The 21,684-nt window shown below is 40.8% G+C and overlaps 1 protein-coding gene across 1 annotated transcript in view; it reads right to left on the bottom strand.

The window, feature by feature from the left end:
• The window catches only part of Fbn2 (fibrillin 2), a 186,384-nt gene that overhangs the window by 155,651 nt on the left and 9,049 nt on the right, over window positions 1–21,684 (bottom strand). Inside the window, exon 5 of the mRNA XM_005069091.4 lies at window positions 15,817–15,912. Within this exon, the coding sequence (XP_005069148.1) occupies window positions 15,817–15,912 (96 nt within the window). The remainder of the gene's footprint in view (window positions 1–15,816; window positions 15,913–21,684) is intronic.

The following is a 21,684-nucleotide window of genomic DNA, read 5'->3' as shown; positions in this document are numbered from 1 at the left end:
AAGAGGCTCCATAACTGCATTTCAATCTCGCGGCAGTGTCTGACGCAAGTGTGGGAGTGTAACGGTCTTCATAGTTTCTGCTGTTGAGGCTTATGCCTGATGGGGCTATCTCACACATTGCTGGGATGAATGGGCAAGGGCAGGCGCAGGGCGAAAACTGTTCAATGGAGAAGCCCATTTCTCTTGGTTTTGCTTTGTTGTTTGAAATTTTCATACAATTATAGCTCCCACATTCTTGTACAGAGAACTCAGAGCTCTAGGGATAGCCCTATAGCAATGTAGGCTGAGACTCGGCTGAATTTGGAGACAAAGAGATTTCAGTGCAGTGGATGAAAAGGACAACAGGCATCATGTGAGACTGTGAACTAGCCCAGGAGAACATCAAGGAGAGAATAGTGGCATTTAAAAAAATAAAAGAGACATTTTGTTTAATTAGATGTTGGAGAAGAAGTTGATGAATTAGAAAAATAACTTAAAGATACATTAATGTACAAGGAAAACAATTATAGAAAGAAGACAGAAGCTTTGCTGACCTGGTCCCCAGTAAAACAATTATTAAAACCACTTCATGCAACAGTCATTTTAAGTCTCTGAGTATTGTCCTGTGGGCACAAAACAAACTGGTTAACATTTCTTCAAGGAAGTCTATGAAATCTCAGTAACAGTAAGAGTCTGTGTCACTGGGAGCCACACCAGCTTAGGGTCATGAAGCTCTCCATAGAGGCAAGAACATCAGGAGACGCAGACAGCCCTTTTCCTTTCCTGCCTCAGTCAAGGCCTGAGTCTTGTCTGCCCACCAAGAAGACTATTCAGTGTCCTCAGGTTGGTGTGGCAGAGGCTCACTCCCAGGGACAGACAGGTGAGGGTGAGAGGGGTCTGGTAGAGTGGATGACTACTCTGGCATCGGGCCAAGGACATTAGGGCAGACACTGCTAGCATATCAGCATGATGGTAAGGGGAGAGGTTCCCAGGGAGGACAGGGAAGCTGAGAAGATGCAGACCACCGTCTCTAGCTCCAATCCTGAGCAATGGCTCAGAGGTTTTGCCCACAAGAACTGACTGTACTTGAAATATTACAAAGGCACTGTAAGGAAGAACTAAGACTGCTTTTGAAAATGGATACTTTTGGGGCTGGAGAGATGGCTTGGGGGTTAAGAGCACTGGCTTCTCTTCCAGAGCCCCTGAGTTCAATTCCCAGCAACTACAGGGTGCCTCACAACCACCTACAGTAGGATCAGATGCCCTTTTCTGGTGTAAAGTCAACAGAGTACTCATATGCATATACATAAAATAAATAAATCTTTTTTTTAGGAGTTCTAGGACAGTCAGAGCTACACAGAGAATCCCTGTTTTGAAACAAACAAAAGCCTGAAAACAAAAACAAAAATCTTAAAAAAAAAAAAAGAAAATGGAGTTTTCAAAATTTTCTCGAGTAAGCAAGAGATATGCAGGTAGCTTTATGAGGACAATGGGTGAAACCACAGCCCAGTTAGTTTTCTGGAAGAACCACAGAAAAAAAGATCCCTCAGGGCCTCAAAGCCTGGACTCAAAAAACCTGCAAAGGGACCTGAATTTAATTGTATCAACCTGTGGAGCAATGCAAGCCCTAAGACATACAGAAAACAATTAAGGAATTAGCGAGCAATTAGTGGAACCCCACAAATGGGTGTGACATCAACAAAAGCACACAGCTTAACAGAGACCAGAGAAAGGGAGAGTCAAAGGGAGTCTTGATAAGACCATTGGCACCCCAGGGTGAATGACAATGCTCAGAACTGGCTCTCTGAGAAACAAAGAGGCATTCAGCTGGAGGGGAAAGTTACTTCACTAAACAACTGCACTTAGGTATAATCAACAGGCAAATTGTAGCATCAAGCTTCAGGGTTGCAGAAGCATAGACTTGCTATAATGTATCATTTCCTAAAGTTTTCAAGAAAACCAGTGAAGAATCAGGAGACTGTACTCTAGTTCATATTTACTTATTTGTAAGCATCCAAATAAGTAAATAAACCCACTTCTGTCTATAAGTTGTCTTTGTCACTATGCCTTATCTATCATAGTAGCTATGATAACCTCAAAAAAATTCAATACAATCCAAGTCATTAAAAATCAGAAACTGAAACCTAGACATTGAGTGAAATTGTTAAAGCAATTGGAGGGGGGGAACACCTCCTATACAATATAATCCCAATATAATTAATGGCTTTCTTGTCAGAAAAAAATGATAAATGACAAATTTGAGGCTGGGAAAAGAAGAGCAAACTGGTATTAAGACAAACCAAAAGAAGAAGATACACATTACAGAGAAATAAATGAAACTAAAATGGAAAGATTAAAGGAACACCAAGAGAACTAAAAATTTGTTCTTTCATACATAAAATTGGCAAATCTTTGGCTAGACAGACCAAAAAGAAAGAGGCACTAGAGTTGCAACACCAGGAATGAGAGAACAATTATTGCTGGTTCTACTGAAACACAATTGATCATGAGGTGATACTATGAACATGGCCAATCATATATCCATAAACTTATTATAGAAAAGGACAAAATTGCAAAATGATACAATGCATCAAAAGTATTTCTGGCTTAGTTTACAAATCAGACTGAAGTAGTAACAAATCATTCTATGGGGGTCACAGTTTGGAGAGCATTAAAAGCAAGAAAGATATAAAAATAAAATAAAATTATAGACCAATACACTTTATGGATACAGGTCCAAAAACTCTCAGCAAAACACTGGCCGGCAAAGTCTAACAACCTAGACAGAGGATTATACCCATCACTAAGAAGATAAATGCAAGGATTAAAGCTGGTTCAATGTATAGAAATTAATAATAATAATATACAATATCAATGTAGTAAGTCAAAATCAATCTGAATAACTCAATAGACATAGACAAGAATTTGATAAAATCCAGTATCTTTTATAATGGAAACACACAAAAATCTAGAAATCTAGGACTAGAAGAGAACTTCTTCAATCTAGTAAAGGATATCTACAAAAAGGGAGGAAGGAAGGACAGACGGAAGGAAGGAAGGAAGGACTCAGGACTTAATAGAGGGTCAGGCTATGAACTGTTGCAAAATCTTAAATATTCTCGTGGTCACATTTAATATACAAACAAGGGAGAGAGAGAGAGAGATGGAAACTAGAAAAAAAAGGTCCAAATACCAGAACATCATCAAGGCTTTAATTAGTGAATATTTAGACTTCTCAAGGAGATGCCCCAAATACCTTCACTTCCTCTGTTCTTTCAGAACTTTCTGATGGGAGGATCCTCAGTTCTGATGTGACATTCTTCCTTCAAGGGATAGTTACCCCACAGAGGATGCCTGAGGCACACCCTCCAAGCTGTCTTTTTTTTCAAATAGCCCTTTACACTCTACCTCCTTGGCAAACATTTTTAACATGACCAAACGAAATCCATCATGTTCCTCTGGCCTCACTTACTCTTTTTAAAAAATCATTAAAAGTGACAGCATTCTAAAAAGAGTAGGTATTATAAAAGGTAACATAAGAAATAATAAGTGTCCCTTAATGCATCTTACTACAGTCTACATACTGTCTCTCTAAACCCACCAAATCTCTCACAGGATTATAGGATAACACACAGTTCAACTACAGCAAGATATGTTAGAAGGTCGTCTCAAACAAGTGAGATTATCCTTTTAAAAGTCTAGAAAAAGCTTTCCATTTTGTACATACAGTTTTTAAAGTTTATTTGGATTATTTCTAGTTTATGTCGCAGAGCCCAAGATGATGTCTGAAACCATTGTGCTCTGGGCTCCATTTTGCTCCCAGCAGGCGTCTGCACTTCTGGATTTGAGGTCAGTAGGATTTAAAAATAGAAGATACAGAGAAAAACTAGATTAAAAAGTAGGCTACTTTCAAATCCCGTTTTGCTGTATCAGAGGCAGGCACACAACTATTCTAATGATATAATTTGAAGACTTACAACTTGGTTCAAAATAGCCTAAAAGTGAATGTCATCCCAAATGGCTTCATTTGGCTCTCTCTGCAATAAGACAAGTTAGTACTGGATCCTGGAATATTGCTAAGAAATGATTTGTAAGCTTCTTGGTTATCAAAAGAGAAAAAAAACAGCAGTCTGTTTAGGACCATGTGCTACTTAGTATTTCACAAAGTAATCCCATCTATAATGGGATTAGTTTGTGGGCTTGCAAACCACAGATGGTTAGTTACGCTTTGGTCCCACTGCATATGAGGTGAGGCCTTTGCCGGCATTTTAAAACTCCATGGTGTATAATATCCTGGTATCACTGTACTGAATCAGAACTTCCAGGGAACTGGCATGAGAATGTGTATTTTGTTCAAAATATTCAGGTTATTCCTATGACCGAGAAGCAGCAAACACAATGCCTTCATTTTCCCAACAACAATTTTACTTACAAGCTTGAGGAACACAATAGACTGTTAAATTATGATTAATTCTTCTACATAAAATTTAGAACTTAATTCTTTTCCTTTTAGGATGAAAACAGTCTTGTTCAAGCCTGGAATGTGCCTTGTGTGCTATTTCTAAATCAGATGAAAACATGCAACTTGGCCCATATGGAAGGAATTTGCATGCATTAAACTGTGACATAAAGTATGGTCATGGGAAACATGTGCAACCCACAGAAGAGGAGGCACCCATGGAATCGGGGTTCCTGGTTCCATTAGATGTACCTAACGCATTGCCATAATCTTACTTGTAGATATCAGATACAGAAGCACAAATTATATCCTATGAGAAGTACCTACACTTGGCTTTCTGTATGACTTTAGACAGATTTCCAAGTCAAAAATTTCCGGTGATGTCAACGTCTTAGAAAACAGCAAATTGAAAACATATCACAAACTCTTCCCCTTCTCATAGAAACTATGAACAACAGCAACTTAACAGAGGTCAAAACCAACAACCAAGCAGAGATTATCACCAGTACCTAATGAAGGAAACAGTCCCAGAAGGGCATCATAATGACAGACCAGGATTGACACAGAAGAGCTTTGCGAACCTTCCCTTGCAAACAATACAGGGGATGAGGGTAGATACTCAAAACCCTGAGAGAGTTCACTGATTCTCCACAGAGAGCTCTATTTGCCTTTAGATTGTGACGTGGAGACAATGTGCAGGAGTAGAGGCCTTGCTACCAATACAGCATCACATTGGGAGGAAAAGCCAGAGTCCCAGATGGCCCCAGCCAGTGTGATGGCTACCAGATGGGAGGAAGTTGTGGAAGATGTGATGATCATCACCACATAGGGCCAGTTATCTCCAGCATCAAACGGAAGAGAAGAAGTGAGGAGTGTGAGGGTGGCAGAGTCTCGGGGGGTGGGGCAGGAAACTGTGAAGCTAAGGGAGAGAAGGGACCAGCTCACACTTGAAATGGGGGCGGGGCCAGCACAGTTTGAAGAAAGCCTTTGAAAAGACAGAGCCATCTGGCCACAGAGGATGCAAAGGACATGGAGTACAGAGTTCAAATCCTTCCCCCAAACTACCATAACCCAGCTGAGAGTGTCATCTGTCCCCAAGGGCTCTGATCACCAAGAACCTGAAACACCTAGGCCTCCAAACAAGAGCTACAGAATGGAAATAATGTGCAGGCGATGTTCCAGGGGAGAAGAGAAAATTTACGCCCCTTGCCTGATTACCACAAATAGAAGCTCTGGACAGAGCTTCCTTTTTTTGCAGGGAGAGGGATAAAGGACAGGGCAGGAGGTATGCAGCATGTTACAATTCTCTTTATTTACCCTGAGGCACAGAGTAGGCTAAGAGAACAAGACTGTTCCGTTATCCAGGTGAAGAAAAGAGTAACTAGAAAACAAAAGCAAAAGCCGAAAAGGAGTTCTTTGCACCATGGAAGTCTCTGTCAAGAACTACATAAGGGAATGAATTGACGGTCTGGAGAGATGTCTCAGCATTTATGAGTATCTGCAGAGGACCTGGGCTTGGTTCTCAGCACCCATATGGTGTCTAACTCCTCCTCCAGGGGATCTGGTGTTCTCTTTTGACCTTCCCTGGCACCAGGGATGCGTGTGGCACACATAAAGACATGCAGTTAAAACGCTGATGCACATAATAAAGCTAAAAAAATCTTTAAAACCCCACTTTTTAAAAGAAAAATGAATTGACAGATAGAAGAGAGGTATCTAGGTGAAAAAAAAACCTTAAAAGCAAAATAGGAAAACTTCAAAGTTAAAGAAAGAAACTGAAGACAAAAGCAGATTAATATAAAACTGTTAGTTGGTGAAAAGAGCAGATGGGTTTAAAAAAAGAAGACTTTCTGACAAAGATTAAAGCAATTATAAAGTAGATAACAGATTAAGTTTATTGATAAATATCAATAAAACTGAAGAGGAAGACCTAAAATTGAGCTCAAAGATATAGTAGAAGAAAATTCGCATGTTTTCAAATGGATATTATTCCATATCAATTAATCATTAAAAGCTGTATAATAAAAAAGAAATTGTGAGTGGGAAGTATGTAAGCTTCCAAAATTAAACATATACCACTTGGAACTCACAAATGAGACAATGGGTCCATATTCTCCACAATAAGAAAGTACTCATGAGTGGAATTTAGAGAAGCTACTCCATAATAAAATACAATTGTTCAACCATGAAGTGAAAAGAACACTGCAATTATCTTTCAGTTCAACATCCAGATTCTCCTTTAAAAGATTAAAGAATTAGAAATAGAAGTTATTTACTCACATGGTTACATGTTCTAAGGGTCTTTATTTAATTATTTTGGTATAAATTTTACATTTTTGCCCAGTAATAGTTTCCTTTGGTCTGAAATCTTTAACACTTTACAGCGATGACGTTTTCATCTTTCACATCTTAAAACTGACTTACTTCGTTTTCCTTTTTGAAAGACATTTTCTAGGTCTGCACGGGTTTGTGTTTAGTGACAGTCAGTGCTGTGACCATCTGCAAGCCCTCCAAGAAGAAACTCTCTGGTATCAGCATCCTTATCATCCCTCCTCCCCTCTGCTGCTAGGGAAACTTTCACAATATCCTTGCCTTTTTAGAAATTTCATTATGATGTTCCTTGATGTTGTAAATGTTTCTTTTCTTAGGGTTCACTCATATTCTTGGTCATGTCAATTTTCAACATTTAAAATGTTTGGAAATTTTCAACTATTATTTCTGTTTCATCCATTCCTCTGCTAACTCTACCCACATACATTTAATTTTCTAGAATTTGGCCCAAAGCTCAATATTTTAGCCTTTAATTCGATGGTGCCTGTATTTGTAGTTCATTTTATATTTTCTCTTGATGTGTATTTAGCTTCACTAATATGTTCATCTATGACACCTAATTTCCCATGTATTGTATCTATAGAGCTTATGTCTAAACTTTGCTTGGTTTCCACGTGCTACTATTTTCTCTAACTTTATGGACAAATAAAATACCCTAAACGCAATCTTTACATTGGTCGGTCTGCAACTCTGACATTTGTTACCAGTTCTGGGAGTTTCTGATTTCACTATGATCATCCCCTCTTACTTCCTTATGGGAAACTTTCAGTTGTTAATAGCTTAATAGATAATATGTATTATCTGTCCAGGGTTTCCTGACCATTTGGAACTTTGGTAATCACATAAATAACTCTGAATTTAGAAATGGATATTTGATCTTCTTAAGTATTTACCTTCCAGAGTCAATAGCCAGGCCCAGAATAAAATGTGTTCTATGGATAACTACTCTCTTTTATTCCTTAATACTTTGTTCCTTAAATACTTTTCTGAGTATTAAAATCAATACCTCAGAAACCATTTGGTTTTACATCTTTGACTGAGGGAAGAGCACATTTTCAGACGTATGCTCAGAATATTATTCATTTTGGCTCCCTTGGGCTGTTCCTTCTCCAGCTTCAGGATGACTGCTCCTCTCTAGACCTCATGTTTTACAGAGAGAGTAAATGATGTGATCCTGTGTGTACATCCCAGTCCCTTATATATGTGCAACTCCTCTCTAGTGTTTTGTCTTAAGAATTCTAGCCATCATGGTCTGCTGGAATCTCAGCTGCCTTTCCCCATCTTAGGGAGTCTCTGAGGTTGGGACTGCGTTCTTTCTGAGGATATGGAAAACCCCAGCAGCTAACTGGGGAAATCAGGTAGCTCATACCGTTCATTCATTTTTCTTTCTCTCACCTCTTGGCAGGGAGAAGAACAAAGCTGCTCACCTCATGACACTGAGGAAGAAGAGAAAGAGTCCCTCCTCCAAAGCCATTAAGGTCATGAATCCATCAATGGATTCATCTGATGGAAGTTGAAGACCTCACAATACTAGCCTTACACATATACAAGGCCTACCTTTTGAATTCGGCTACTCTGAGGAACAAGCCATTCTAAGTTTTTAGGAACATTTACAAGACAATCTATAAAACATTGTGTCCAAATTTTTGAAAATTGCAGTCTCAAATATTTTCCTTTCATTGTCAATCAGGAGGGTCAATATAGACTCCATTTGTTTATCATGGTTGCAAATCAAAATCTCAATTTGTTTTAAGTTAATGAATTTTGAAGATTGTGGACCAATATAAGAACAAGCTTTGAATATATGAGTTGAGAGGTATAATCTTAAATGTATATGCAAAACACTCATTTATGCCAGTAGCAAAATAGTTAAGTGCCAGCAAAACATTGGCTTCTTGCGAATTTTCACTCATTTCTGTAGCCCATCCCTGTTATTCTTACACAAAATGACTGGTCCACACTGTGCATTTCTAAGGAGGCGGCCTACATACATCAGCTGAAGGTATGGTTAAGCATGTGGGTTCTGAGGCTATGCCTCCGGTGTTTAAATCCCCCTTTATTTTCACCTATTAGCTTGGTGGATGTGAATAAATGACCTGGTTTCCCTGTGAACCACTTTTTTCTTGGTAAGAAAAATTTAAAAATGCTATCATTGTGCCTGAGGAGATAACACAGTAGGTAAAGTGACTGCTACCCAAGAGTAAATGACCTGAGTTCAGGTCCATGTCACCCACATGAAAGTCTCATGCAGTGGTGTATGTATGTAACTCCAGTGCTGGAGCAGAAACATGCGGATCCATTCAGTGGAGCCAATGTGTGAGCTCCAAATTCAGCGGGAGATCCTGTTTCCAGGATCTAAGATAGAAGAGAGACTGAGCAGGACATCCGGTGTCAACCTCAGGCTTCCACAATACACACTCAAAAGCGAGCAACGTGAAGATTAAAAATTTGTTTTTAATTTAATTAAATTAAAAGATGCTTTCTTTGTGTTATTACAGTTAAATACTTTAAAGCAGCTATCAGAGGAAATGTCCAATAAGTATCATTTCTCAATATGACAGACTTTTCTACTTAATATTTGTGCTAACAGTCTAACTTAGGCAGATATACATCATACTTCAGTGAGCGTGTTATATAAACTTAATACTGGATTGCTTCACTCCAACTGATATATGTGCACCCTCCTAATTCTTTTTGCTGCCCTTTCGCTTCCCAGACTACATTCTGTCTTGTCACCCCAGACTGACCTTTGGGAGAGCGACTTTCAAGTCCTGAAGCCATTCAAAGCACTTACCCCAGCGCAGACTGAGTAAAGAGCAGTCTTTGCCTCTGGTTTCCCAAACAATGTACACTCAGGTGCAAGGTTTTTTTTTCTTCCAGCCTTGTCCTGTCTTTCACCGACTGCGTATTATGGCCATGCTAGATAAATGAGCCCCTGGGGACATTTAAGGGCCCTCTCTAAGCTCTTCCCCTCTGGTTAGGTCTGTTGGGAATTCCACAGGCTCACAGTGCAGCTATTCTGTGGTTTCAATTGCACTGTTCCTTATGAAACCCAAAGAGCACACAAGGAAACATTTCTACTCACAGCCCAGTAAACACACACATTACACAGGGATAAGCGCAGCTACCCAACAGAACACGGACAGGTGGCAGACAAAACAAAACGGCTATGTGTTTAATTGTCACAGATAAATAAGATGTGGAGAGGTGATGGCTTTGCAGACTAATAGCTTCCTGAACTGACCAAAGACCCCTCTTTGTGAAATCCTAGAACCATATTCTGTGCACAGGGAAAAGACAAACTTTAAAGGGGGTAAATATAAAAAAAAACACTAAAAGTAACTATGATATTTTGGGTAAAAAAAACTTGTCAAAATAAGACATTATAGAGTCTGATCATTCAACTGCATAACAAGCCAGGTAGTGAGAATGCTGCAGAAGATTCTCCTGTCAGTCTTGTATTGTCACAAAATAACAAAGATGACACTGGTGCAGCTTACAATTCATGTATCCTAAACCAGAGCAAGAAGCAAGTGCCAGGAATCCTAAATCATACCCCTCACACCCATCAAGATCCTCATTTCTAAGTGTGCATATCCTAACTTGGCTTCATGGGTTTTTATAGTTATAACACCTTTTCTGTGCCAACACTGGCCAGAAACTTTCTCAATTAGTTCTCCTTCCATGAATATGAGAGGTTCCCAAAATTTCCCATTTATTCCAAGTACTTCTCTGGTAAAAGCAGCATTAAACTTCATCTCTGTAACTTTTTTCTCATTGGTTCTCCCATATGAGACTTAAGTTTGAGTAAATAACTGTCACAAAGATCTTTTTGATAATTTGGAGCATCATTAAAACTATTAATATCATCATCTGTGGAACTGCTAGGCATTACATTAGTCATTTAATTATCATAGACACTTACCGCCTATGTAGCAGCAGATGTTTGAGAGGGCAAGCAATGCCACACAAAGGTAATACTAACCTTTGAATTTTTACTGTACCCAACATCCATGAAACTCAACAAGTAACAGTGGGTGCCAGCTCTGTGGCAGGTTCACAGATAATGTGTCAGGTTTTACTATTTTTAATCCTCCCAATAACTCAATGAGTAAACTACAAGGCTACATTCACTCCTAGAAACAGGTATTATTTGTTTTGGATCTTTGGGTAATAATTGTATTTGTTATATAATGTTCTCCCATCTATACACAGATGTATTTAATTCCTTTCAACAAACTCCTACATAGCAATATTTTATTGCAATTAAGTTTTATGAGTTTATATATGGTACGACAGCTTTGCATAGTTTCCAGACCTGGTAACTTCTTATTGTCACCTGATCTGATGTTGAAGTGGATAAATGTCTTATTCTGCAGATGTTACAGAGAAGCTTAAGCTAACTAAGAACAAAGAGATGGAAGTCAGGGCCTTTTCCAGATGAACCTATTCAGGTAACGACTTTCTCGGAAACTCAAGTCCTCCCTTGACACAGCAAGCATCACAGCCCTGCCTACCACTGCCTCTCGCATCTCCATCATGTTTTTTCTTCTCTTCTTTTGCTTCTGCTCCTTAGAGTCTGCTCCATTCCCCACCCCACCCCCACCTCGTCTTCTTAATGGCATCCGAGATGAAGATGTCTTCTGAGCTAGTGCCAAAACATACAGTTCTCACAGATCTTCTGGGACTTCTCTGATGCCCATGTAAGGCTAAGTTTAGCTTAGAGGGCGCAAGGTTATAAAAGGCTCTTCTTCGTGACCTTGCCAGAGTAGAGCTGCATGTGTGTGCACTGTTGAGACGTGTGTACTCACTGACTCACAAGCATATGTGTGTTTAACATACGTACTCAATAATGTCTCCTCTTTACAGTGTCCGCTCTACTAAATCTTCAGTGTGAAAGAGAAGGGAAATATCATTTATAATATCCGTGTATGGGATAGCATGATGGCATTTTGCACTACATTTGCCCCTGACAAGGGAGCTGTTCTAGTTTCTAACAGTTGAGATGCATCTCTGAGGTCATTACTTCTTTCCATTCCTATTATGGTATCTATCATGGGCAGTGGATCTTTGTGTTTAAAGAGGATTTCCAGTTCTGGTCCTTCAATACACAATTTGCTTCTTATGAATAGGGTATACACTATCTCTTCATAACTAGACTTATAAGTACTCAATCTTTGATAAGTGAATAAAGGTTAAACATCTTGAACAAATGTAGTTTAGTCTTGCTAGTATATTCTAATTTATGGCTTAAAAGGTAAAAAGAAATAAAATTCCACAAGCAGGAGAAAAAATAGATATTTATAATATTTTAGAAAAATAAAGGATTTTCCAAACACACTAAATAAGGAAACAATCACAAAAAAATTTTCCATGGAAATGAGCAGAACATATCTCTGTTGTTTTTGTCACATGGCAGAAGATGGTCCAAGATGGCTCTCTTCTTGTTTTTGAGAGTATAGACAAGGTCTAAGTGGTTTAGTGACTATCACAATTACATTATCTCTTGATATGTGAGGGGGCAAACAAACATGCAGATTCAAACCTTTTTTAATGAGACTTGAAGTTCCAATCACGTCTACTCTAGTGGTGACTAGGATGGAGAAGGTGCTATGACTACATTCATGCTTAACCAGATAATACTGGATGTACATACACCTTTTTGTGTTTTTGTTTTTGTTTGGTTGCTTTTGGAGACAAAGTATCTCTGAGTATCCCTGACTGTACTGGAGCTCACTTTGTAGACCAAGGTGGCCTCTAAGAGATCTGCTTGCCTCTGCCTTCCAAGTACTGGGATTAAGACCTGCGCCGCCACCACCTGGCTGTGTGTGCATACTTTAGGTGTTCAAGTTAGGTAGCAAAGAAACAGTGTAGTATTCAACCAATCAGGACACATAATGAAAGTGCTGCAGGTGGGTGTGAGTGAGAGCCCTATGGCTCCAAGGCTCTAGGAAATACCAGAGTATTCAAACTCAGCGCCCTTCAGACAATGAGCTCATGCACCTGTCTCTACAATGGTGTGATTCTATGAGAACTGCCCAAACACTGAACTGATTCCATATCATTTTCCCTAAAGGCTTGAAAGCTTTGTTATTACAAACAATGCTACTGTAACTTGGTCTCACGATCCTATATCGGTGCAAATGAATACCTTGGAAAGGTTTTTCTTGAAAACATTGATAGGTTCAAAAAGCAATCCTGTAGTTCCTCCTTTTAAAAATCATCTTCTTTTGGTAGTGCTGGGAAGACTTAAAGTTTAAAGACAACGTCACTAGGCATCATGGTATTTGAAGGTTTAGAGAACTGAATGCTTTTCTAAGAAAAATTTATTTTACATGACAAAAGTAATCTGTAGTCACAGTTTATGTGTAACAAAAGGGTATAGCATATATTTTTAACAGATGCTCCTCAGGGAAGCTACAGGGGAAATTTAATCATTAAATAGGCATTCAGTTCACTGAAGTCAAAGAAATTTTAAAAAGAGTCTGTGGGCAGACCGCATCGGGAATCAAATAAGTATGTGAGTGTGTCTAAAGGCCCTTTATGAGGACTCATTTATGTCCTCTCTGCCTCCTTGAAATGTCTGTTGATAAGCAGCAAGGTACTCTCAGTTGGGGATCATTGAGGCCTGCTGTACAATGCTGACTTCTGTTTCTGCTTTTTCTCAGGTGCATGGGAAATATGATTGTTTTTCATCTTTTTTTGTCAAAGAAGCAAACATAATTGAACACTTCTATGTGCTTTAGACACAGCTGAGCCGTCTGTGTTTTACAGTCAGCATGTGACCACAAGGCCTCTCTCTCTTTTCCTGCTAACTATAAAAGGTCATTGTGTGTATCATAAAGACAAGAGACTCCAGAGTTTCAGCTTACAGCTCCAAGACTTGAGCTAAATACCTTAATCATGCCAGTCATTAGCTACCCTCAGTCTTTGCCTGAGTCCAGAGAGCAGTCTGCCAGAACCCGGATAGCTGCAAAAGCAGGCCTGCTCTATGTGACCCCTGAGCCCAGGAGGCTGGTTTAAAGGAAAACTGTATGTACTCTACATTAAGGAGAACGTCCTTGACTTTAATTAAGCTTTTTTTCTTATTTAATATAGAACATGTATTCTGAAATCAGTAATTGAATAAAGACATGAACTTTAACTATAAACAGGTAAATTGGTATATTTACTCCACATAAATGGGCCAGTTCTCTTGTATGTAGTAGTTACAATAGTTCTTAAGAGAGATTATGTAATGCCTGGAAGGCTGGGCTGAAAGGCTGCAACCACCTCTGCGCCAGTTAGGAACTAACTTTGACGAAAGAGCTGTAGAATTCACATGAACGACAGACAATAATGAGCATCGTTTCCACTGGTCCTGACTGTGTCTGCATTTTTAAGTTGATTATCTTCTACTCTATGGTCTTGAAATCTGTATTATTTCATTCCTATCAACTTGTGCTAACATCTCACAATTCATTTTCCTTCTTCCAATGAGAACATCTGGTAAAAGCTTTATACTTCATCCTAGGAATAATGATGAACTCTGTCATCTCTGGAATGTACTTTAGTCCCAAGAAGTCTTCATTACATTAGGAATAGCATAAATATCTCAGTGTGCACACACACAGACATATGTTAAAAGTTGCCATACATCTAACTTCTCATACTTCACCATTCTTATTCTCAAGGCTTACCCTGAACACCAACATGACATTTTTGTGAGGATAATGAGCTTAGATTTTGAATTTATCCTCACAATTCTAAATGTTCTCTGCATATCTATCTGTAATATTTCATTGATATTAACTCCATCTACTTACTTTTCCAATAAGTGCCATTTAACTTTAGATGCCACCACAAACCCAGGGAAAATAACTTGAAGATGTATGTAACAATGGGATCAATGGGATCATGTAATGCTACTTTTAATCTAAACTTACACTCCCTCTCGCGGCTCAGGGCTAAGCAGTTATTTATTACATATGATGGGTTTAACTTCTTGGATGGACCATGGCCACACCTGCTCTTAGCCAACTACGGCTAAGCTGCTAGAGCATCAATGCCGGCTGTTCTCAGCAGCTGGTGGGAAGCAGGTTTAATTGCTATTGGAATCATTGTAAGCTGATTTCATGTCAGGTTTAATGACTGTTTATGGCGACACAGTGGTCAGTGCAGGATGCTGTCTTGAAACATCTATTCCTTGAACTCCACTGTCTTGCCCAAGGGGAAGTTCTGCTGGGTTAACACACCCAGCCATTTTTTGCGTGTGGCTCTGGGAAAGCTTACCTCATACCACACCATAGGAATGGGTCCTGAATCCAGAGCTAACACAGTAACACTATCCTTTGTCATGGACGATTGTTCAGAAGCCAGGCTTAATCCCACCAGCATGAAATATCTCTGAAGACCATAACTGACCGAGAGAGGTTTCTCTCTATAGATGCATCAAGGAAGTTTGTTGCCTCAGTAATGATGACAATTCTCTTACAATCACAAAACAAACAAGCAGCAAGAAAACACTCTGAAACCCACCAGAGTAAGACCTGACAGAAGCACACAGGACTGCAGAGCCAAGAGGAATGCAGCAAGACACCAAATGCCTTGATCTCGTCTGATACGAAGCCCAGTAGCTCTGGACTTGTGTTACAGAATGTACTGTGTTTCTTTATTATTATGGCAATTTGTGTCACATTTTGTGGGGTTCAGCCGGGGACACATTGCTATCAAATTTTTTATAGCAGTCGGGGGGTACTCCCAATAGTGTCTAGAAAACAAGCGAAGTGCATGATAGGAATCTGACACATCAGTCAGCATCATCCTGGACCTACTGCTTCTGAACTGGCCTCTCAGACTCCATCATTGTTGCGAAAATCACTGAAGGCTTCTGCTTCTAAGAGGGCTACCCCAGCTCTTACCATTCAAACCACTGGGGAATAAATAAATAAGTATGGCTCATTGACATAACTATGAACCATAGAATAGCAAAAACACTCACACATCGTTATAACATTGTAGAATAAACGTTGAAAAACTTAGTTCCCCAGTCTCTTTTCCCCTCTTACCTCTCTCACACTGTGGCCCTGTGAATCCATAAACACAAGCACAGCGATTGGGGCCGATGCAACGCCCACCATTCTGGCATCCATTTTCACAGACAGCTGCGCACAAAACATCAAGAAACAGCTCGTTAAACAGCAAGTCTCCAAGTATAGCAAGATCCTGCAGCAATGCTGCTAAGAAAATACCTTATAACCAGTTGCTTCTCTAAAATGTGAATAAATGAATCTATCAGAGATGCATCAATAATCCACAGATCTTATTGTTAATCAAACTTATTGTTAAGATTCATGAGGATTGGCTGGGTCTGATGCTCACAAGAGTCAGAAGGTCACGATTCAATATTCTATTGCCTATTCTTCTGGGACAAAAGGGGCACAACACATTCATGTGCCCTCCAAGTGAGGTACATATCAAAAATAAGAAGCTCAGTAAGTAGACAGGTGTAGGCTGAAGGCGCGGCCACTGGGCTCTTTCCTCAGCCGTCATCATTGTCCAGAAAGCACTGGCCAGTGATTGCTGCTCTATCAATCACAGCAAGAGAACACATACTTGCAATGAAACGATTTTCTCATTTCAAAGCATCAGCGTGTCAGTGGCATCAGGATTACTTAATGCAGTCACACTTTGATGCCATATACTATGTGACCTTGGGGCTAGTTGCTGCAGTCACAGTTTGCTCAAAGGCATGCCGCTCACAGCTCTGGGGGAGTGTGCCTTCCTAAGAGTCACATCTGCTCTTTATACACCACATGTCACGTTTCTAAGGAGCACTGTGGACACATCATTGCCCGCAAAAAAAAAAACCCCAAACCTTGGATGAGTAACTACAAACGATAGGACAGGGGGAATGAAGGCCATGAGGGCTGTGAGACAGATGGGGGTGGACGGAAATATCGGCGAGTAGAACGTCCCAGAGATCTCTAAGGAGAGTGTAATTCTTGGAATCGTTTGCAGGATTTGAAGGCTCAATTGTAAACAATGACTAGATTTGGATCTAGGATTTCCCAACTGACCAACACATATTTTGCAGACGGATAACTATAATTGGATGTGATTAACGAAAATGTAAGGAATCTTCTTTAAATGTTATCAAGTGGAAGGAAACTGGAATGAGAGCCGCTTCCCCAGTCACATCTTGTTACTATACCAGCCTTTGGAAAAGACACAGATGGGCTGGGGAGAGGGCTCAGCCAGGAATGTACTTGCACACAAGTATGAGGGCCCCAGTTTGGACTTCAGCATCCATACAAAAAAGTCGGTGCCCCCGTTATCCTAGCACCGGGGAGATGGAGACAGGCAGATTCCTGGAGCTCCCTGGTCAGTCAGCCTACCTGAAAGGTAGCCCCACCTTCAGTGACACCCCCTCTGCCACCACCCAAAATAAAATGAACTACTGAGAAAGACATCTGACCATCTCTGCCCTCCAAACACATGCATATCTATAATATCCCGGGATAGACACACAAATGGAGAGACTCTGTCTGCTCCTGACTGGGGTCTGTAAGCAGGAGGAGGCTGCTTCTCTGAGTCTTCCAGACCCAGACAGGACAGTGCTGATGAAGGTTTGGCTTCTGCTGCAGAGACTTGCCACTTAAGGTGTAACCCTAACCTGGCCTCTCTGTGCTAGCCTAACAAGTCCTTCCTTCTTCACAATGTGTTTGAAGGTTCAGAAAACAGAATTACTGTTCATAAAATACTATGTGAACGTATGACATGGATGAACACCAGTTTTAAAATGGTTCTGATATTTCCGATTTCCTATTTCTAACAGTGAAGCCTGACATGGATCCTGTAAGCAGAAAGGCCAGGACCCACTGCACTGCCGGTGATTTCTTGCTGTTTCTACCAGTTGCGTGAGAGGACCAGTTAGCTGGCCTTAAGATCTGCCCTCCAAGCACCACCGTGGTTACTCATGCAACCCTGTGCTGTACCAGCCCTTCCCAGCACCTCTGCTACTACTCCGTTGGGCAGGTATGGGTAATGAGCAGTGAGTCCTGTCCTCCATGCCAGCTTTGCAACCTCCCTTGTCCTCAGCGGGCCGCTCACAACAGCTGGTGGTTCCCCGCCCACAAAACTGTGAGAATTAAGCAAACCTGCACGAAAAGCCAAAGGCTTTTTTATACTCTTGGAGCGTTTTTTGGGGGGAGTGTTGTTTGGTTGTTTTGAGATAGGGTCACCTTTTGTAGTTACTGCTAGCCTCAAACTCAGAGATCTGCCTACCTGTCCTCCCAAGTGCTGGAATTAACAGCATGAGCACCACACATGGCCTCTTTTCTGTACTGCTGGGTTTTTGTTTTTTTGTTTTTTGCTATGAAATAGGAGATTTGTTTTCCAACATCCAAAGAGAAACAATAGAGAAGCAGAACTATAAACGGAGTAGAAGCATTCAAAACATAAAACTGGGTAATTTCGTCTTGGTCACCTGAGAGGAGGGAACTTCAATTGAGAAAATTTCTTCATGAGATCTGGCTGCAGGAAAACCTGAAGGGTATTTTCTTATGTGGTGACTGATCGGGGAGGGTCCAGTCCATTGTGGGTGGTGCTACTACACCTAGGCTAGTAGTCCTGGGTTCTATAAGAAAGCAGGCTGAGGGAAGTCATGAGAGCAAGCCAGTAAGCAGCACCCCTCCATGGCCTCTGCCCCAGGTTCTGTCTCCATGTGAGTTCCTGTCCTGCCTGCCTTCAGTGTTCCACAGTGATGTGGAAGCTTAAGTCAACCCTTTCCTTCCCTACCGCAGCAACAGTAACCCTAACTACGACCCTTGACTGCTCAAAATGCATTTGTTTCCCATCGTATCTGGGAGATTGCTCAAGTCTCTTCCCTGGCCCGTAAAACCAAACCTTCTTCTCCAGATCTGTCTCCTGCCATTATCCTTTGTCTCCATATTACACCAGGAACAGAGGTTCTGTCACCGTTTTCACAGCTGACAGTGTCTTCTTTCTGTCGCAGCATCTCTGAACTCACTTTTCCTTGTGTCCGGAATACTTTCTCCATGGGACTGCAATCTGTGTGCAAATGTGCATTCCCTTTCCCTTCCTCTGTTTTATTCTCATCCTAGATCTTTTCATTACTGAAATTTGCATTTGATTACATACTATCTATGCTTCTGTTGCTATAGTGAAACACTGGCCAAACCCAACTTGGATAGGAAAATTGGTTTACAGTTCTTCTTAGTAATGGCACATAGTTGAAGCATAGTTGGGGCAGGAACCTAGAGGCAGGAACTGAAACAGAGACAGTTGAGGAACACTGTTTATTGGCTTGCTCAGCCTGAACTGACTTCTGTGGTGCTGGGGATGGACCCTAGGGCCCTGGTTGTATTTAGACAAGCCTTCAGCCTCTGGATCCCACTTACAGCTCCATAGCCAGTGTGCCCACTGTTCTATTCCCCACTTCCCCATCACCTTGAGGACCTTCTGAGGCCAGTGTCTTCTACAAGGCCAGCAGAGAGCTTTATATATACAAAAGGACATGGGGCTCTTGAGCTGAAGAAAGGGAACACCTGGAGGGGGCATTTGAAGGATCAAAGCTGTCATCCATTGGACAAGCTTTGCTATACAGAGACAGAGGCTCACTCAGAGCCTCCATTTCAATTTCAGGCATGCCCCACCTCAACTCACAGTAAGCTGGGTATCACTGTTCTCCTTTACATTGGAAAAGTCCAATATTACTTCAAAATTTGCCTACACACTGAAATGGTTCAAGAACAGAACTGAGCAAGCATTCCTCAGTTAATTCACAGCACAGGGACCCAAAAGTTGGCCATGGGATAAGAAGAAACTGAGCACAGTGACCTTCCCTGTGGGTTTTCCCAAAGCATATGGAATGGAGAATCCTCTCCATCCTTCCTACCCTGGAAGAAGATTTGTTCCTTGGGGTCTGGCTTGCCCTGTCTCTTGCCTTAGGAGTGGCAGCATAAGCCTCTATTCTCTCCAGTGAGAAATCTGTCTAGCCATAAGAGATCAAACCATTCTGCTAGGATGAAGCCCAATCTCCTACTATCCTTATATTAATGCTAGCTTTCATGATGACTGACTGGGACTTCTCACCTTGCTGGTCATGTGTGTGGGAGGTGACGCTTCTCATACGAAGCCCTCAGAGTGTACTTCTAAGCTTTTCTCTGTGTGATTGTTGGTCATGTATGCAACATTGAGTATCCAAGATGAGAGCGTTCCTAAGTACTGTAATGGGAGTGACACTGAACATCCAGGAAAGAGGGAAGACTGATCTGCTGAGAAAGCAAAACTGTCTCTTCTGGATGGGAGGGGCCCCAGGACTGGGAGTCTGCTAAACAGACTCTGGGCTGGATGTTTAGAACACAGGGGTCCTGGTTTGCTCATTTCCTCTCATTGTTTATGTTTAGATAGTGGTCAGGAATAACTCATGCTTCCATAACAGAAACAGGACAAACAGGACAGCTCTCCTATGTCCCCCAAATCCATTTCTGAGTATATGTCCAAAAGAATGGGAACCAGTTATTTGTAAAAATGGTGTTGGCAACAGTGTTATTCACAATAGCCAAGAGATGAATTAACATAAATGTCCATCAAGATATGCATAAACAAGACACACAGACACACACACACACACATGGGGGGGGATTCCTGACAGTAATGTAGTCTTTAGGAGAAAGGAGTTCTGATACATGCTACAGCCTGTGTAAAACATGAGTTTATCAGGCTAAGTAAATGAGAAGGACCAGCGAAGAAAGGGCACATCCTGTGCTTACTGTCCTTATTACTACATTTGTGTACAGTATCTAGAGCAATCAAAGGCATAAAGATAGAATGGTCGGTGCTAGGGTGGATGAGAAGAAAATGACAGCAATGACCTCATGGGCACAGAGCTCCGATTTTATAGCACAGACATCCTGAAGATGAGGGTGTGATGCTGGCCCTGTAATGTGAATGGACTAAAGCCACCAAACTGTCACTTAAATTTTTTAAGATGATAAACTCCATGTTATACATGTTTATCACAATCAAGAAACATTCTAAACTGCAACTAAAATAAACAATAAAAAGTAGATACCCATGTACTTAACATCAGTTCTTCTCTGATGGAAATAGATCAGCAGTTCTTAGGGAAGCCCAGAAGTCTAGACTCACATGCAATGAGTGAAGTGTCATGGATGATCTTTCTCTAAATGATTCACCCTTCTCTAACGCTTACTGTGCTCTTCGTACGTGATGAAAGTTACACTAATTTTAGTCAAGACAGCCCAGGCAGTGCAGGCCTGTACATCTCAGCTACTGGGAAGGCTGAGGCTGGAAAATCACAAGTTCTAGGCCAGCAAAGGCCAGATGGTGAGTTCAAAGACAGCCTAGGTAATTAAGTGAGATCCCATCTCAAATTAAAAAGTGAAGAGGGTCGGGGCTCCATCTCGGCTCCAGAAGCTTGCCTATCATGCACGAACCTTCAGACTCATGCTTAATATTGCAAACTGAACTAACCCAACAAACAGAAACAGTGTAAGCTCTCTTGAAAGTGTCACAGCCCAGGAACACCAAGCAAATTTATTCCCCACGGATGTGTCACAGCCCAGGAGCTACACTCTACACCCTTGTCCAAACAGGACTATCTCTTTTTTATTGCATGATTCTCTCCAGTGAATGCACTTTTATTTACTGGCATAGAGATACAGCACAGTGCTAATCTCCTTGCCTGGCGGGTGCAAGATCCTGATTACAATCTCCAGTAATTCATGTAGGTAAGAGCTCTTTCTTCATAGTGATATCTCAGCTTTTCAAACAATTCTACAGTACTGTATTCTGGCATTTAATACATTTGAACAAATGGTAATTTGTGAAATTGGCTTATCATAGGGTTAACTTGGAACAATTCTTGAAAATTGTGTGTGTGTGGTGGG

This window comes from Mesocricetus auratus, unplaced genomic scaffold (assembly GCF_017639785.1).
Source record: "Mesocricetus auratus isolate SY011 unplaced genomic scaffold, BCM_Maur_2.0 Super-Scaffold_6730, whole genome shotgun sequence".
Classification (NCBI taxonomy): domain Eukaryota; kingdom Metazoa; phylum Chordata; class Mammalia; order Rodentia; family Cricetidae; genus Mesocricetus; species Mesocricetus auratus.
The sequence above is the reverse complement of the archived record's forward strand: the minus strand, read 5'-3'. Positions and strand labels throughout refer to the sequence as shown.